Below are 17,422 nucleotides of genomic sequence, written 5' to 3' on the forward strand. Positions count from 1 at the left end.
TTGAGTCTTTAATGTGACCCCATGGGCTGTCATTTTTTTTCAAATTCTGCTGTTCATAAGATGAATCTTTTCAGCAGGGCTGCTCCTGGTACTGTCTCTCTGTGGCGGTGAAAAAGTCCTCTAGAACACTGCGCAGGTACTCAAAGGTGGGCCGGTTGTCTGGGCTCTCTGTCCAGCAGTGTTTCATGACGTTATAGAGAGCCTCTGGGCAGTTATCGGGGCAAGGCATGCGGTACCCTCTCTCAAGGTTTGCGATCACCTCTGGGTTTGTCATCCCTGAAATATCAGGAGTAACAGTGAAAATAAATTCTGAGATATGGCAAAATGAGGTCAAACAGGAAGCACATCGAGCTGGTTTGTTACCTGGATATGGGATTCTTCCATAAGTAACAATCTCTGTCAGCAGTACTCCAAACGACCAGACATCTGATTTGATCGAAAAGGTGCCGTAGTTTATGGCCTCAGGTGCAGTCCATTTGATAGGAAACTTTGCACCTGTGTGATTTTAAAAAGGCATATTTTTAGGTGTCTTTTAAAGTTTAGCAGCCAGACTTTCTCGCATAAACAGAGATTCTGTGGTGATGTAATCCTAAGATAAATTGACAGAACAAAGCATGATGCAGCTGATGCTACCTTACCCTCTCTGGCAGTGTATTCGTTATTTTCGATGAGGCGGGCGAGGCCAAAGTCAGCGATCTTGCAAATGAGCTCATCAGACACCAAAATGTTGGCAGCTCTCAGGTCTCTATGGATATAGTTCTTCTGCTCTATGTAAGCCATTCCCTCTGCGACCTGCAGGGAGCAGTAAAGTGTTAATGATAAGGCTGTGTGTGATTTATGGCTATGTTTAGAATAGCATACTACCATGCAATTATTTCTGCAGTGTTTATGTATACCATGCAAAGTATTCATGAAATACTAAGATGACATACGACATTTGGTGTATATAATAGGGAATACTGCACTAGATCTCACAATGCGCTGTGCTTTACTTGACCTTCTATTTCCAGTATAAAAAAAACCTGCAATTAATATTTGCTAAAAAAAAAATTGTATGTCTCCTCCTTGAATCATTATTTTAGAAAACAGTCAAATGACTAAAACACATTTTATTTTAATTACCCCCCTCACCAAGGCTGCATTAATTTTATACAAAAATACAATAAAATCAGTAATACTGTTAAATATTACAATTCAAAACAACAGGGTTTTTTTTGTATTAATGTTTTTTAAATGTCATTTATTCCTGTGATGACAAAGCTGATTTGATAGCAGCCATGATACACGATTCTTTGATGAACAACGTTCAATAGAAATAGCATTTATTTGAAATGGAAATCTTTTGTAAAATTATAAGTGTCTTTACTCTCACTTTTGATCAGTTTAACACATTCTTGCTGAATAAAAGTATTAAATTCCTTTTTTATTTATTTTTTTTATTAAATGATGGAATGTGCAACAACATGCTCAAGTGACAACAATATTGCATTCTATAACAGTTAATTGTAGCATAAAAGTTTCACATACTATTTTTACAAAACCGTACACAGTAGGCAAGTATTTCATTCCGATCATAACACACGTTGCACAGACAGACAGAGGTCAGTTCCTGAAACAGGGAGGGTTTTGCTTTAACTTCCTTTGATTTGACTTTTAACCTCCACTGCTCCACTCCACCCAGCACAAACCCATAGGTTTCATTCAGAAGGTTGGTTTGCTGCTATACTTCCTGATGCATCATCTTTCTTATTTTCCCCATGTTTAAGCTAGCTCCAGTCTTGACTGATCTCAGAACAGTGATGGCTGCTGAGCTTCTCAGAGATCTGCTATTTCTGACCCAGATGCGCAGAATGAGAGGGAAGGACAACGGTTCTCCCAGATCAGCTCCTGCCATGCTCTAAAACTCTTTCACATAAAATTAGACTGTGATCTGTGATAGTGGCCAGACACTATCATGTGTGTGTGTGTGCAGATGCGTTATGCGTGAATGATGCATGATGGTAGTGTGATTTTGCTTTCGTTGCAACGCCGTACAAATTTAATTATAGAGGATGTTGCACTATGACACCATGTGCATGCTTGTTGAAGGAAGTGTTACACAGACCGTCAAAAACGTGTTGGTTTAATGTGAAAGTGCCTGACAGTTTTGCATAAATGTGCGGGCATGTCTGTGTCTGTGTGTTGATAAGAGGCATGTAAGTATTAAAGTAGTCATTTCGCCAGGACCTTTTAAAAGCCCTGAATGATCTCATTCACTTTATGGAGAAGAATAGCTGAAAAATATCACACGGCATCTAAGCTGATCCCTAAAGCAAAACGTCTCTTTTTAATGCTTTAAAACATTCCATCTCTCACTTTCCCTCTTAGCCTTTCTCCGCCAAAATTTCATTGAATATCTTGAAAAACGATACCATCGTTTCTTCACATTACCAAGAAAGAGAGAGACCATCTCCTAACATCTATCCCATGTCACACGATCCCTGTGAACCTCTGACCTGCAACACTGCTCAAAAACATCAGTGTTTTCTCATCTTCACACTCCAATCACTTACACACTGAGCGCATGAGACACTATTAAAGACATTCATACCATGAGTGATCAAGACCATCTGATAGCCTAATTTTTAACCCAATCAGTCGATTCTAGGAGTAAACCCAAAGCGCAAACTCTCTACTAAGAAAATTACAGTCTGCCTGTCAGTTCATGGACTCTATCAGATTCTACACTACCGTTCCAGCCAGAACTGTTCCCATAGTAATTAGATATTCTCAATGAAGCATGGAGTGTCATTAATTAGGTCAAGAATTACTGTGACCTAAATCAGGTCCTCACAATCTGTGTACAATATTTCCCTGCAAACAGTCAAAGAACTGTATGTTTGCCCAGTGAATGTAAATGGAAAGTAAGAAATAATTTATTTTCTACAGTATACGTGAACACATTATATGGTCTGTTCATCTAGTCGGTTTATAGATTGGTGTGGGTAGTTGTTGTATTAAAAAGTCTAGACCTGTTCCAGCGCACACAGTCATGCTCATTGTTAACCATAAGATTAGGAAGCAGAACAGCAGCTGAGTAATGCTGACGTCACCAGCTTAGAGACAGCGCTCAAATAGAGGAATGAGTGATAAACTGACTATACAAGGGTCTGAAATGTAGACTTGAGCTTGTAATAAGTAGAAAGTTGGGACAGTTTGTTTCCTGTGGGGCACAAATGTCTCACCCCTGATGTTTTGAGCGCAGTATTGACACCCCCACCCCCACCAAAAATGATATGGTCAGCCTACCTGGGCGGACATGTCGATCAGCGCATTGATGGTTAACTTAGATCCTTCTGGAGTCTTCAAAAAATCCACCAGGCTGCCTAAAAGTCAACACGACATTTTAACATACATATATTTTGTATACAGCAAAACAAGCTATGACAGAATTTAGTAACTTTGCACCGTAAACCATAAAATGTTAAATGTGCTTGAATAACTAAATTGGCTTGAAACTATGAAACCTAGACACTAGTTGGCGCTAGTGAGATTGACCAGGGTATTTTCCACTCCCGGCATGCACTGCAATAGTCTGAATAGAAAATTAGAGATTTTTTTACACATTTTATTTATAGTTCGTAAGTCTTCTGTCTTGTCTTCAGCAGCAGCCTTTTTTTAAACATTCTTTTACCACAACTGAATGTTACCGGAAGCACGCTCTCGCCATCAGTCATTTTAGTTCAAAGGCAAAAGGAAACAGCAGATGGATGAATGCTGTTATTTTGGTGCTTAAAACGTTCTGTAAGCTCTTCTCAAAGTTACCGAGAAGCGCAAACAACGGCACTCAGATTAGATCCAAGAACTAGAACATAACAACTGCAGGAAATTAGTGTAGCCAGTTTGGATCAGTCGCTGAGACGTTTAATGTTAAAGGCCAAAGTTGTTGCTTTTGAGACGACAGGCTGTGTTGGAAAAAGAAGAACTGACTGACCCTGAAGGAAATTCCCACAAAGGTGCAGCGGAAAATGCCCCGTTAGGAACTCTAATATCATGCGCCGTACACATTCCTTTGATCTCAGATCGCATTAGGGTGTAAAATTCAAGGTCGTGGGTTAAGTTTAGATGAAGTTCCAGTGTTTTTGAATCATTCTGTCATTGTCTCCATTGTTAAAATGACAGAGGGGTGGAAAAGGGGCATATCAACCTCTTCTTTAAAATAACAACAGACAACAATTGGACTTTTAAACACATCACATGGATTCCAAACAAAGAATTGGGAGGTTTACAAGCTGAGCATAGTGTTCCATCAGCTTCCTTTAAGAGGGAACACAAAGCGGGAGCATTCACGAGCTCTGCCATCAGCTCGCTGACGTTGTAGTACCGTGGCTGTTCCTCTTAGAGTCTTTTGTTACTGTCGGTGTCAATATGACATTCTGGAGGCTCAACAATCCTCTTAGGGCAATGAGACCAACAAACAATCCATACTGGGTTACATATGGAATAACGTGCATCGCAATACGCTCGTGATGACGACCCGAGGGGCTATTGTTGCGTTAAAAAGAGAAAAGATAGGGTGTGGATGTCTTTTCTGTGAACACCTGTGACCATGGTGGCCATTTATGAGTCTGATTTGTTGTAGTGAGTTTCTGGGTTGGCTCTTAATTAGAAAGCATTCCCGATACTAGCCTATGGAACAAAGACTTCCTTTCTATACCTCACATTGTATCTGCCCTTTCCTCTCTCTCTCTCGCTCGCTCTCTCACTTTCTCTGTCCGTCTGCTTTCTGCCTCGCTCCATCTCTTTTTAATGTGATGGAATTCACGCTATAACTGTGACCCAATGTGAGGCCTGTTTTGATGGTGCAGTGCATTGTTCTAAGTAGGTTGCAGTGAGATGCTGTATTTGTATGAGGGTTTTAATATGCATTAGTAGAGAAACATAACGCAACAGTTATAAAGATCTTTAGCTCCTCTGAGACAAACTGCTGTAAGGGTGCATTTGCTTCTCATGATTAAAAGTTTCTTAGGAGATATCGCAAAAATAAAAGGGAACCAAACAATATTATAGCATCTCAAGCTATACTATACTTAAAAGCTCATCATGGTGCTTTAAACCTGCATGGTTTTCTTTCTTTAGTGGAACACATTTTTCTCTCTGAAGGAGACATTTTGAGGAAGGTTCACGCTGCACTTTTCAGTATAGTGAAAGCGAATGGAAACCAACGGCTGTCAAGCTCCAAAAATGACAGAAATATTCTAAAAGCCCCATAAAAGTAGTCCTTAGGACTTGTGCAACATTTTCCATTTCATTTGAAGTGGTTTTATGCCTTTTTTGAGCTTGACAACAGAAAAAAGCAGCATAAACATTCTGTTAAACATCTTTGGTGTTCTACAGAAGAAAGAAAGTCATATTGGTTATGAACAAGTGAATGATGACAGAATTTTCAATTTTGGGTGAACTAATATTGAAGAAAGGAGTGGTAACAGGGATAGAAAATTGTTTAAAAATGTTTTGAAGAAATGGAATTTCTCAAATGTGCATCAGACCTGAGTATTACAACAACAACAACAACATTCTGAGAACTAAAATAGAATGATGTGACACAAAACACAAGGAATTGGACATGCGTTCTACAGAACTGAAGTGGGTCATTTTATGTTCTAGATAGAACACTCAAGGTGGGAATGCCAGATATGAAACACAAGCTCTGCATGCATGCTATTTACAAGAGTGTTACGAGAGACGTCAGAACCGCTTAGTGAACAATGACTGGCATTATGAAGGAATAAACATCAGGGCCGTAACTACCACCTTGACGGGGACATGTCCCCCCAAATATTTAGATTAGAGGTTGAGTTTTACTGTAATTTTGAGATTATCTGTAAGTTTTACTTTTGGTCCCTGTCCCTTCTTAATCTTGACAATTCACACTAGCTACTGTTCAAAGGTTTGGGGTCAAGATTTTTTATTTTATTTAGCAAGAATCAAATTAAATGGACTGAAACTTTTACATTGTTACAAATAATAATCCCCCATGTATCATGGTTTCCCATAAAAATATTGAAGGGTTAGTTCTTTCTTTACAAAATATGTCCAACGCCCTTTTGAGATTAATATTTTGTAAATAAAGTGGTAAATTAACTGAGGTGCAGTGGCGTTGTGTGTAAACATGATGGTTACTGTAGTTCTAGACTAAATGTGAGCGTGCATTTACTCATCTCATTTGCACAAAAAAAATTCAGTATTCCTCAAAATGAATACAATCAGTGTAATGCAGAATACTATGCGAACCTCCAATAACTAAATATGTTAAATAAAACATAATTTTTTATGCATTTAATCTAAATTTATTGGCCAATGTACTTGCTTCAGACCTTCGATGAATCAGGTAAAACCTTAGCCAAAAATGACTATAGATTTTAAGTATAAGAAAAACTTTTTTTCTCCTGCATCCTATTCTTCTATTATCCAGACAGGCAGCACAGCTGAAAGGTTTACTTGAGCTGCGCCCTCTACTGTACACACATGAATTTACATTTCCTTCAGCCTGAGGCTTATTATTTATTCGTTACATTTGCCCAAAAATATACAATTTTTGTTATAAAAAAACAAGCCCAGCCAGAAAACAGAAAAAAAGTTACGCAAAAGTAACGTAACGCATTACTTTTCTAAAAAAAAGTAACTAAGTAACGCAATTAGTTACTTTTTAAAGTAGTAACACAATATTGTAATGCATTACTTTTCAAAGTAACTTTCCCCAACACTGGCTGTGCATTCATCCATATATGAAAAAGAGGCAGACCACATGTTTGTAAATGTAAAAACACTGCGGTCAATGAAAGAGACCGAAAAAAGTTGCCCCACAAAAATACTGCACAGAGTCATTCAGGTGAGTGAGGGACGCATTTTGAGATGCCAGTATCTTCAAAGCCGTGAGAAAGCTTTGTTTTCGTAGAGCGGACACAACTGTTGAACTGCTGTGGGTTTTAACACACTCAAACAACGCTCAGACAGTGCTCGCAGCCCTGATACTCCTCAGACTTGTTAGATCATGAAAACCTGTTGAAAATTTAAACGGAAGTCACTCAATGAGAGTGTCTGTGTTTTGTAAAGAACTTTCAGGTGAAATGCAGGGATGAATCATTTAGTACTATGAAGGATTTGTCATTTCATTGAACTCTCCCCTCCTTTGTTTGAACGAGTGTGTAAGTGCATCTGTGTGTCTCACCGTTCTCCATGTACTCTGTGATGATATAAATGGGCTCCTGTGTAACCACAGCGAAAAGTCGCACCAGTCGAGGGTGCTGCAGGGTCTTCATCAGGTTTGCTTCAGCCAGGAAAGCACTCATGGACATGGTACCTGCCTTGAGACTCTTGATAGCCACTCGACGGTTGTTGTTATACAGCCCTATAAAAGGAGAGAGAGAATAAATGATTTATGTTTTATTTTAAAGGGGTAGTTCACCCATATGAAAATTCTGTCATCAAGTTTCTCATGTTGTTTCAAACCTGTATGACACAAAAGAAAAATGTTGCCAACCATGCCCATTGATTTCCATTGTAAATGGACAAAAAACAATCTCAAAATTTCTTCTTTTGTTTTCCACAGAAGAACAGTCATATTGTTTTGGAACATGAGGGTGAGTAAATTATGATAGAATTTAATTTTTTGTGTGTTTGAACTATCCCTTTTAGGCTCAATAATCTGATTCTCAAAAATAAACATGTAGAAGCTCATTCACCAAGAATGATTTACTTGAAACGAACCATTTCATTAAGGTCTGAATTTAATCTTTCTGTTTGGATCACATACTTATAAAAGATTTTAGAAATAACTAGCCATGCGAAAACTACTGCTACTTCCTTATCATGAGAGTGTTTTTGCATAAAGGTGTTTGTAAAGAATTTGCTGAGAAATTCACAATGTTTTCCTTCACTGAGTTCCTTTGGCTTCACATTGTCTGACTGCTTGATAACCGGTTGACTTTATTTCTATGGGCTTGATTTGTGTGATGTTATCTCACCAACGAAAATAACTGAGGTTTAATGAACAGAACGGCCCATTACACGGAACAGTTCTTTCATTTGAATAAAGAAAGTCATTCACTGCAAAAAAACAAAACAAAATGGCAGCTATGATGTGGGCTCTCGTGGTCACGGAGCTGACAGGCAGTGATGATAACAAGTCAGTTGCTATGGCAACCAGGGAAAGGAAGTGGTAAAGACTCAAGCATTGATGTGACTTCCATAGTTCTATTTTTAGGGTCAACACAAGGCAAGCATGATTTCACTGCTGTAGTTTGTTTATGTTTGAAAACTGGACACATTTAAATCTTCTCGACATATGAACATATAGAGTGTAGGCCGTATATGATGATGTTACTGAAATCACAAAACTGCAGCAATCCTGTTGGTAACTAACAAAAATGTGTATCATAATTAATATACTTAATAGTCTAGATCAGTTCTCAACTGATCAGGCCCATTGTTTGAGAACCACTGAGAACCAAATGTCTTCTCATTTTTTTCTTCAAGACTGGTCAATTACATTAAAAGATAGATTGGTCTAATTTGAATCTGAAAAGAAAGACTGATTAGCCATAACTAATTGCTAGTTCATCAGACACAGTCTTAACTTAGTGACTGTTTAAGCAACTGGCCCCAAGACAACTTGTCACTCATGAGATCACAGCTATAGCAAACCACAACAAACCAATCAATTCTCAGTGGACAAAATCAAGCCCCGCCCTACATTTATTCTTGTTTATTTCACTCAGATATACGTCACAATTGAGAAGAAAAGAACTTTTGTTTTATGACGTATTATAACATATTAATACTACCAGTTTCTGTTTGGAAAACAAGCAGCTTTGTCATAATTACATCAGAAATAAGGAAAATATCTTAGCCTATATGGCGGGGCTATGAATTTTGTCCAACACAAAAACAGTCTAAACGTTTGAGAATCTCTGTTCTAGATAGATAAATACAATAGCTACCACAAATGTGTTCATTTCACCCAAAATTCATCTTTAAAAGTTATTCAAGGTGAGTTACGAATGCCTGTTGTTGGTTGTGTTGTGTGTAAAGAGCGAGTTTAAGCACACCCATGAGTATGATTGTCTTAGATCACAGGATGAGTGAGACCAAAATGCTGAATCTGCCAATTTACAGTGCTCTGACTGACTTCAATGCTGAACATTTGTCAAACGTTTCAACAAGCTTACTGTATTTACAGTTATGATATGCCCGGCGGTTGCTGAGACACTCAAAGAGCAGCACATACTCTTTAGCCTGTAGATGCATGTTTATCAATACCCTTTTATGATGGTCCAATTCACAATGTTTGCTCACACTCACAAACATTTCCAGACAAGCACAGACAGACCTGGCCAGGCACCTGGATGCTGAAATGCATTTTTTGGGGGGTGGGGGGGTTATTCTTATACTGGTGTTCCAAGTGGTCTGACATGGTCTCAATGTCCATAAAAATATGTGAAAATATGCTTTATGTTAGGGCTGTCAAACGATTAATCGCGATTAATCGCATCCAAAATAAAAGTTTGTGTTTACATAATATATGTGTGTGTATGGAGTATAATTATTTTCTATATATAAATACACACACATGCATATATATTTAAGAAAAATGTGTTATTTATATATAAAATATTTATATATAATATAAATTATATATAATATAAATATATATACACAGTATATACATGCAAATATTTCTTAAATATATACATGCATGTGTGTGTATTTATATATAGAAAATAATTATACTCCATACACATACATATATTATGTAAAAACAAACTTTTATTTTGGATGCGATTAATCGCGATTAATCGTTTGACAGCCCTAGTTTATTCATCAAGAAAGTAACTAAATCGATTACCATTAATCCCCACTGTAAAAATACTCAATTCAGTTGTTGAGAAATAGGAAGTAAAAAGCTTCTTACCCATCCATACTTCTCCAAACTGCCCCTGCCCCAGCCTGCGCTCTAGATTGAGAGACTCACGGGGAACTTCCCACTCATCCTGCCACCAGGGCTTCTGAGGGGCTCGGGTCTGACACGGTTTCACCAGGCGGGTGCATAGTCCATCAGCCTCTCCTGCGCAGAGAAAGATAAAAAAAATCTCAAACACTACATTTGATCTCTTATAAACAGCCTGATCGAACTGTTCTTGTCTTCCGTCTTTTATAAATAACCTGACAAGCGATTTGTCTAAGGCACATATGAACACCCAAACATACGTGAATAATGTTTGACCAGCTCTGAGAGGGAAGTGAAGGAGATCTTGGTGGTGATGTAGAATCCGCCTGCGTCCAGGTTGCGGATTCTGTAGTGCTTGATGATGTCGCCCTGTGTTTGGTCAAGGTCTCGCACAGATAGGGAAAAACTACCTGAGGCACCAGAACAAGAAGACAATCAGAGGCTGCCAAGTGCACATACAGTCACACATCTACTTTCACAACATTGAGAATTTCTAGACTGGAGGCATTTTACAGTTAATGACATGTAGAAAATGTTCTAAAATTCACCCTTGAATTATCCTAAAAGGTTTCCTGAGACAATAACTTATTTAAATATTATTATTTTATTTACTTGAATTTAGATTTTTTTTTTTAAATATAGTAACCCCCTCTCCCCCCCAAGTCATGTGTCTTGGCACCGGGACTATGGGACTGTCTGATGTGGCCTCATGCTTTTGTGTTTGTTTTTGTTGTTGTGTGAGAAGCAATGCGTTGTTTCACACCTGGGTTGGTCTCACTCTCTCTGATGAGGAAGGAGCCCTGCGTGTTACCAGGGGCCAGTAATTGCCTCATGGCGTCGTTCCTTGAGAGATTTTTAAAGAACCACCTGCAACACAACATTATTGTCATTTTATTAGGGCTTTGGCTCATTAAGTATCTCATTTGGATCATTTATTTTGAGTTTAAATTGTTGGGGCGTTTCTCTCAGAATTCACCCACGCTCAGAAGAGAGACGCTGAACATACGCAGAAATGTGGCATCAGCAAGTACTGGAGTGGTTTAGCATAGTGATGCTCAGAAACTTGTGTGAATTGTGGGAGTATTTTTTTTCTTCTCTTTCCATTACTGACACCCCGTAAATCATCTGTCATAAGCGACAAGGGATACCCTGAATGAATCACCTTTCAGCCACAGTTTTGGACGTCATTTCCCAAATCTCATTGTGGGGGAAGCTGATTTGATCTTTTTTTTTTCAAAACCCACAGCAGCTGATCTGCATACATTTAATTGTGATTGTGTGGATATGTTTGGGTATACATGAATATTTGTGGATTTGTTTGGGTATACATGTGTGCGCTCCGAATGCAATTGAATGTTAAAATACTTACGGTTCTGTCTCAATACTGTTCAGTTTTGCTACAAAATTCTGTGGTATGTATCCCTTCTGCCCGGTAAACAGAGACTCTGCCATGTACCATTCAGGATCATCGCTATAAGAAACACACATATACACATACCAGGACAGTGTTTTAAAGCACATAAAAATTTAAACAGGGAAACATTTACTTCATTTCAACTTCTCAAAAACCCAGAAGTCAACAATGTTAGATAATTTGGCACAGAGTGTCAGTCTGTTTTAACATAGGCTTTGCTTACGCATTTAGGATTTTCATCTTCTCCCCTTTCTCAAACCCAAGGTCGTCACTGTGGCATGGCTCATATTTGTATACGGCTACCACTATGTTTTCTGGAATACAAAGATGACAAGAGTGAGCTATCTGAAACACACATTAAAGAGAAAAATGTAGGACAGGTGTTTAATGTATCATCTCACCTGGAAGAGGAGATGATGGTGGAGGCGTGTACTGGGATGGATACGGAATCAGAGGATCAAAGTTCTGTGTGAGAGAGAGAACAGAGCACAATGTCAAAAATAATAATAATATTAATATTAACTGCTAAAACTAAATACTAAAACTGCTATCCCTCAGTCATTTTTTTTAAAAGCTTATTTAATATTTGTGTGAGGGATAGCAGTTTTAGTTATTTGATTATGATTAGCAATTTCCCTAATGAGCTCTTTATGATATCAAAACCTCAATATCTGGATCCTTTCATCAATGTTAATAATTTAATAATGTCATAAACCAAACAAAGCCACTTCCCTTTAAACAGGGTGGAGCTGTTCTTATTTACTTCTCTCACAGCCTATGAAACAACTACCACAGTAAAAGTAAACATTCCGTCATTCTCATTATGCAATAACAACATGTGTTGTTCTCTTTAATATCTAAAAACAAATCACGAGGAAATGTGTCTCAGATTTATAGCTAGAAGTTTTAGTCTCCAATTGATAACCAACACAAAGGCACATTTCCCTCAAATTATGTAACCCTGAATGGGTTGACCCATCTAAACAAAGAGTCACATCATCGCAGACAGACCACAGAAGGAACAGATGCAATTAATTAATATTTTTAATTAAGTGTTTTAGCCACAAAGAATGTGTATTCGAGCCTAATTTAATCAGAAAGTTAAATGAAATAAGTAATTATCCACATTTTTTAATTACACTAAATTAAACATCAGGCAATTTCAGATTAAGATATCCCCTGACAAATTGCTTGAGTTAAAAGTAAAACAAAATGTGCTGCCCTAGACACAAATAACTCGGGTTGTGTTATTTTTATCACACCAGTTTTAAGAGTGTGGGGTCAGTGGTCAACCATATTTAACCATGTTTAGAAGATCTACTGAGATTGTTAGTCTGTAGGCCTTGCTTACACATTTAGGACTTTCATCTTCTTCCCTTCTCAAACCAAAGGTCGTCGTTTGTCAGTATCATAAATCTTTTTCCAATTTTTTTTGACTCAACTAAATTAAACATCTTGCCGTTTCATATCGAAAGTTCCTCTGAAAAGACACATATTTAATTTCAGTTTCAGCTAAAGGCATTTTTCAAAAATGCTTTGTGTAGCACTTTGTGAGACATTGTTGTGTTTTGCCTTATGTTATAAACCACAGAAATTTGTAATGCATGTCTTTAGAGAACGGCTCCACCACTTCCTTTCTCTCTCGTCTCCCTACATATTTTGTGACTTCTGTCACTGTCTCACATTACAACCTGCCTGCTCTTAACAGTCTTACAATTCCGAAACAATATATCAATTGGAGAAATTTTTTTCTAATGCTCAGTGTGTGAATTATTCAATGACTTCCATGGGGATTCCTACCGGAATTTTTGTGGGGTCCAGAGATCTTGGTTCTTCAAGCTAAATATCTTGTAACGACACTAGCACAGCTTGCTAACCGTAAACGATCTTACATAGGTTTAGATAACAAACCACTGAATAGACCCTTCTTACATTTCCGAGGTTCTCAGAAGCGGAAATCACCATTTTGTGTAAACTTCTATAGCGGTGAATGGGAGATGATGGCAAATATAATTTTTAATGTAGTGTTTTTGTGACGTGTAAATCTATAATATTGTGGAAAACAAGGAAAGCACTGTAGGCTTTGCCGCTGTACCTGCCGATACTTTTCCCCTTCCACTTTGAAACGGATCCTAGAGCCAAGAGTTGCTATGGTTACAATTTCTTTTCGCGAGCGTCTGTTTAACCCAAATTATAATCTAACTTAGTGGTTATTGATATAAATTGCATGTGAAAAGAAAAAAAGAAGTATTGTAGTTAACTGTGCCATAATATTCTCTTTAGCAGACACAGACGTACCTGACTGGCTGGAGGCTTTGGACAGTTACATTGATCACACCATTCATCTGGATGGTAGGAGAATTCGTCATCAGGATCAAAAGAGCCACAGTTCCCCATATTTACTAAAAATGAGAGAAAACAGAAGATGAAGATGACAACTATCATAATTCTGACTGTAATATAGCCTAAATAAATTCATGGATATACATTCGTAAATGCAATAAGTGCATCGATCTAGCTTCTGGCAAACAAAATCAGGGTAGTGGCTAAATAAACAAATGAGTAATAAATAGATGTTTTGAAATTTATTGTGTGTATATTTTTTATTTGTTGGCATGCTTTCTCTTTGAGTTTAATTACTGTAGTTACATTAAATAATGTGTAGGACTGCTCACTTTAAAACAAAGAGGGAATTAATGGAGAGTGTATTGTTTTATCAGAAAAAAAAAGAGCCAAAAACATTCGGTTTATATATTTTACCGTTTCTTTGTGTCCGTGGGTTAAGCTGTCTGTTTTAACACAAAGTTCTGGACCAGATCTGTAAAGGAGGTTAATCCTCTTAATAAATTCTAGACCCTTTTTCCAACTCAGACACATAAGTTTCAGGCAGTTTTCTTAGTGAACGATTTGGGTGTATTTTTCACTTGTCTTGAACATTATGTGTTTTGCATTACGAATATAGAACATTCATTTAAAAATCCATGTACATAAGTGTTTGTAAGACTGCAGCGATGTAGTTTATCCATATGTAAACACACAAGCCCAAAAGCATTTTCATTTCCATTAAACAGACAAATAATCAGAGTTCATGTGCTAACACAATGTGTATGTCTCTGTGGGCTTTGGACCCGTGAGAAACTGTTGTTGGGTCAGGAAAAGCTCAACCCTCTGGGTCAAACTGAACACTGTGAGCTCCTGGGACTGTTTGAGAGAACAGCCCAAATCTAAACAGAGACAAGACTTTCCGCTGACCTCCGGCCTGTAGCTGACCCGACCAGTATCAGTGCAAATGAGTCTCGAGAGATGCACAGCTAGGTCAAATGTTTTGGGTTCAGATTGCTTTATGAAGAACCAAACATAGTAAATAGTTTGTATGACATAGGCGTCCCTAATCACTTAAAGGGATAGTCAGTGGGGTCCAATGTTGTTTTTGCTTTATTTTATGGACTAACAACACTATACGAAACGACATGTGGGTGCTGATGACAAATGATTTTGTGTTCATAGGCCTCCAGATTCTCCTGTTACATAAAGTGTTTTTATAGGTTTGAAATAAAGTCAAAGATATCAAATGCCTCTGGAATCCCAATCACAAGCTTTTCACATATCACTGTGCACTGTCTCAGCATTATACTGGAGAGTAAACAGAGGTCAAGAGGTCGAGACATGAGGGATAAACTTCACTGGTTCACACCAAACAGTCAAAGTTAAGCCAAAAAATGTTGGGGGATTTTGCCTTCTTTATTATATACAGAGCTGTTGTTTTTTATGTTATTTTATTTTACCTCAATGTTTTAGCGGTTCTCCTGCACAAGATGTAGTGTAGCTACTATTTTATGACTGACACTTACCCTAAATAAATAAATGAATAAATGATCTTAACATATACATCATGATAGTTTGATTTGAATTAGGAATAAGGCAAGAATGTAATTTGTAAATGAAAATTTAAAGTAACTGCCTTTACCTAGTAGGAAGGCGGGGATTTTCCTTCTTATAATCGCTTCCCCAGCATTTATGAAAATCCCATTTTCAAAAAAAAAAAAAAATTCCACCATTGTTAATCTTTGAAGATTTTCTATTTTACTGTTTTAATATTATGTGAAAACTCCATCCAAAATCACCCCTAGTGATGAAATCAAAATTTAAATGTAAAATCATGCGATTGTTCTTGACTGACCTTTAGGTCGAATACGAAAACAACACAACCAGTGATGACATACATTATATTATCACTGTGTCATATTTCCTTTATGAATTACTTTGCAAATGAAATAACAAATTGAACACATTTTAATCGCTAAGCAGCCGACAGCGCAAACGTGTTCTAGAAATTTCTATTTGAACTGTGCAGAGATATTATTTCAATCCGAACACACTCACATCTACTTTTCTGCTTCAGAGTGTTCTGCTGCATTTTTTGAGAAAATAAAATATCAAATATATTAGCAAATATTATTTTTTTCTTATATTTTAAGCCTTATAAAATAATTTTTAAAAAAGTATAATCTGCCCTATCTATCTCAGACTGTCTCAGGCTTTAGGTTTACCTTGAAAAAAGTCTCATCCAATAAATCATTCAATGATTTAAAGTAGACTGCCCGAGAGTAGCCTACCGGTCTGATAACCATACTCATTCAAATTCATCTGGGCCTCGATTTAAGTGAAGAAAAAGTAGCAACCCGCTAGTAAAACTCACCTTTTCTGTTGACAGAAGATGCTGATATCAGTGATGGGCCAGTTCAGCAGGCATTGCCATGTCTTTAGCTTTATATTTTATGAAGAACACATTTTTCCACAGAGCATTTTAACCAAGATTACGAACAAAACAACGAGATCTGTAAATCTTCGGTGTGTTTCGATGACATGTGCTGCTAAAGTGTCAAGTTGTGTAAGTCACGTCAGAGTTTGACTTCCCACCTTAACAAAGGCACATAATTTGTGAAAGCATCACTCTTGCTCTCACACACACACGCACACACACCACAGTGGTGCAGAGCAAGCTGATGATAGAGCTTCCTGTCGTTGAGGTGTTTGAGCTGATATTTAACATTTTTTTAAGCAGGTGCACACTACTCTGAGCAGCTGGTGTCATTGGAGTGAAGGATTCTGGGTCAGGACTCCACTTGTCACCTGGTTTTGTAGCGCCATTATGTCAAAGAGTGGAAATGTTAACGGCACTCATGGGTTTTTGGCTTGTACTTGTACTAAATAGAGCCGCAAAACGTAACATTTGAATACTCATGCTTAAAAGTGTTACGTACATTGCTATTCTATGCAGCATTTGTGCCCATTTGCACAAAAAAAAAATCAAGCCTCTGATTCACTTTGAATCAAACATCATTTGCTCTGTTACAGAGTAGGCCTAATATGCAATTTGCAACAGGTATGCAATAAACTAATATGCAAATGGCTAATTTTGAGGTAAAGTCAATTTTTTTTCAATCAGCTTCTTGGAGACGATGCTAACCCATCTCATGTCTCTCTTCATTATCTGTCTCTTAAACCCGTTCGGTGTCTCTCTCTCTGTTTCTTGCTCTTTCTTCGAGCAGACCGCACACTTTTGTTGTGGCATCAGGCTGCAGATAGTGCATGCATTTGCAGGAAGTCGCAGCCCAAACATTCAAAGGAAATGAGGTACATTCTTAACTTTTCGACTGCAGGAACACTCATCTTAATTTAGACACTGACGCCCAAGCCTCCTCTGCCATTTCTATGTATTTTGATTTATGTCATTCAACTGAAACGTTTGACCAGGTTCTTCATGTGGTGCAGTCCACTGATCACAGCAAAATATATGAGTTTCATTGTGGTTGGGGGGTGGGAATGTTATACAGTGAATAAATTAATCATATATTGGCCTGTTGCTCAATGAGAATCCCTAAAAAAATGAACCACATGTGGGGTCAGTTTTGCAACAGTACGTCGAATCCTGGATTTCTTGTTTAGTTTTTGGTTCTCAATTTGAGTAAAAGACTGAAACAATTGTTTTTCCATTCTTTGACGGTCTTGTGGTTGAG

The 17,422-nt window shown here is 37.6% G+C and overlaps 1 protein-coding gene across 1 annotated transcript; it reads right to left on the bottom strand.

Annotated features, from left to right (window-relative positions):
- Nucleotides 1-4: 4 nt before the first annotated feature.
- Nucleotides 5-16,395, bottom strand: lck (LCK proto-oncogene, Src family tyrosine kinase). The gene is made up of 13 exons (XM_079852800.1): nt 16,102-16,395; nt 13,701-13,804; nt 11,804-11,867; nt 11,626-11,716; nt 11,358-11,459; nt 10,752-10,855; nt 10,249-10,398; nt 9,953-10,105; nt 7,211-7,390; nt 3,289-3,365; nt 639-792; nt 364-495; nt 5-276 (listed from the first exon to the last, which is right to left on the bottom strand). Exons 2-13 carry the CDS (start codon nt 13,797-13,799, stop codon nt 71-73), a joined length of 1,512 nt encoding a protein of 503 aa, XP_079708926.1. The 5' UTR covers nt 13,800-13,804; nt 16,102-16,395; the 3' UTR covers nt 5-70.
- Between the last annotated feature and the right edge of the window lie 1,027 nt (nt 16,396-17,422).

The sequence above is a fragment of the Squalius cephalus genome (genome assembly GCF_949319135.1).
Source record: "Squalius cephalus genome assembly, chromosome: 20".
NCBI classification, from domain to species: domain Eukaryota; kingdom Metazoa; phylum Chordata; class Actinopteri; order Cypriniformes; family Leuciscidae; genus Squalius; species Squalius cephalus.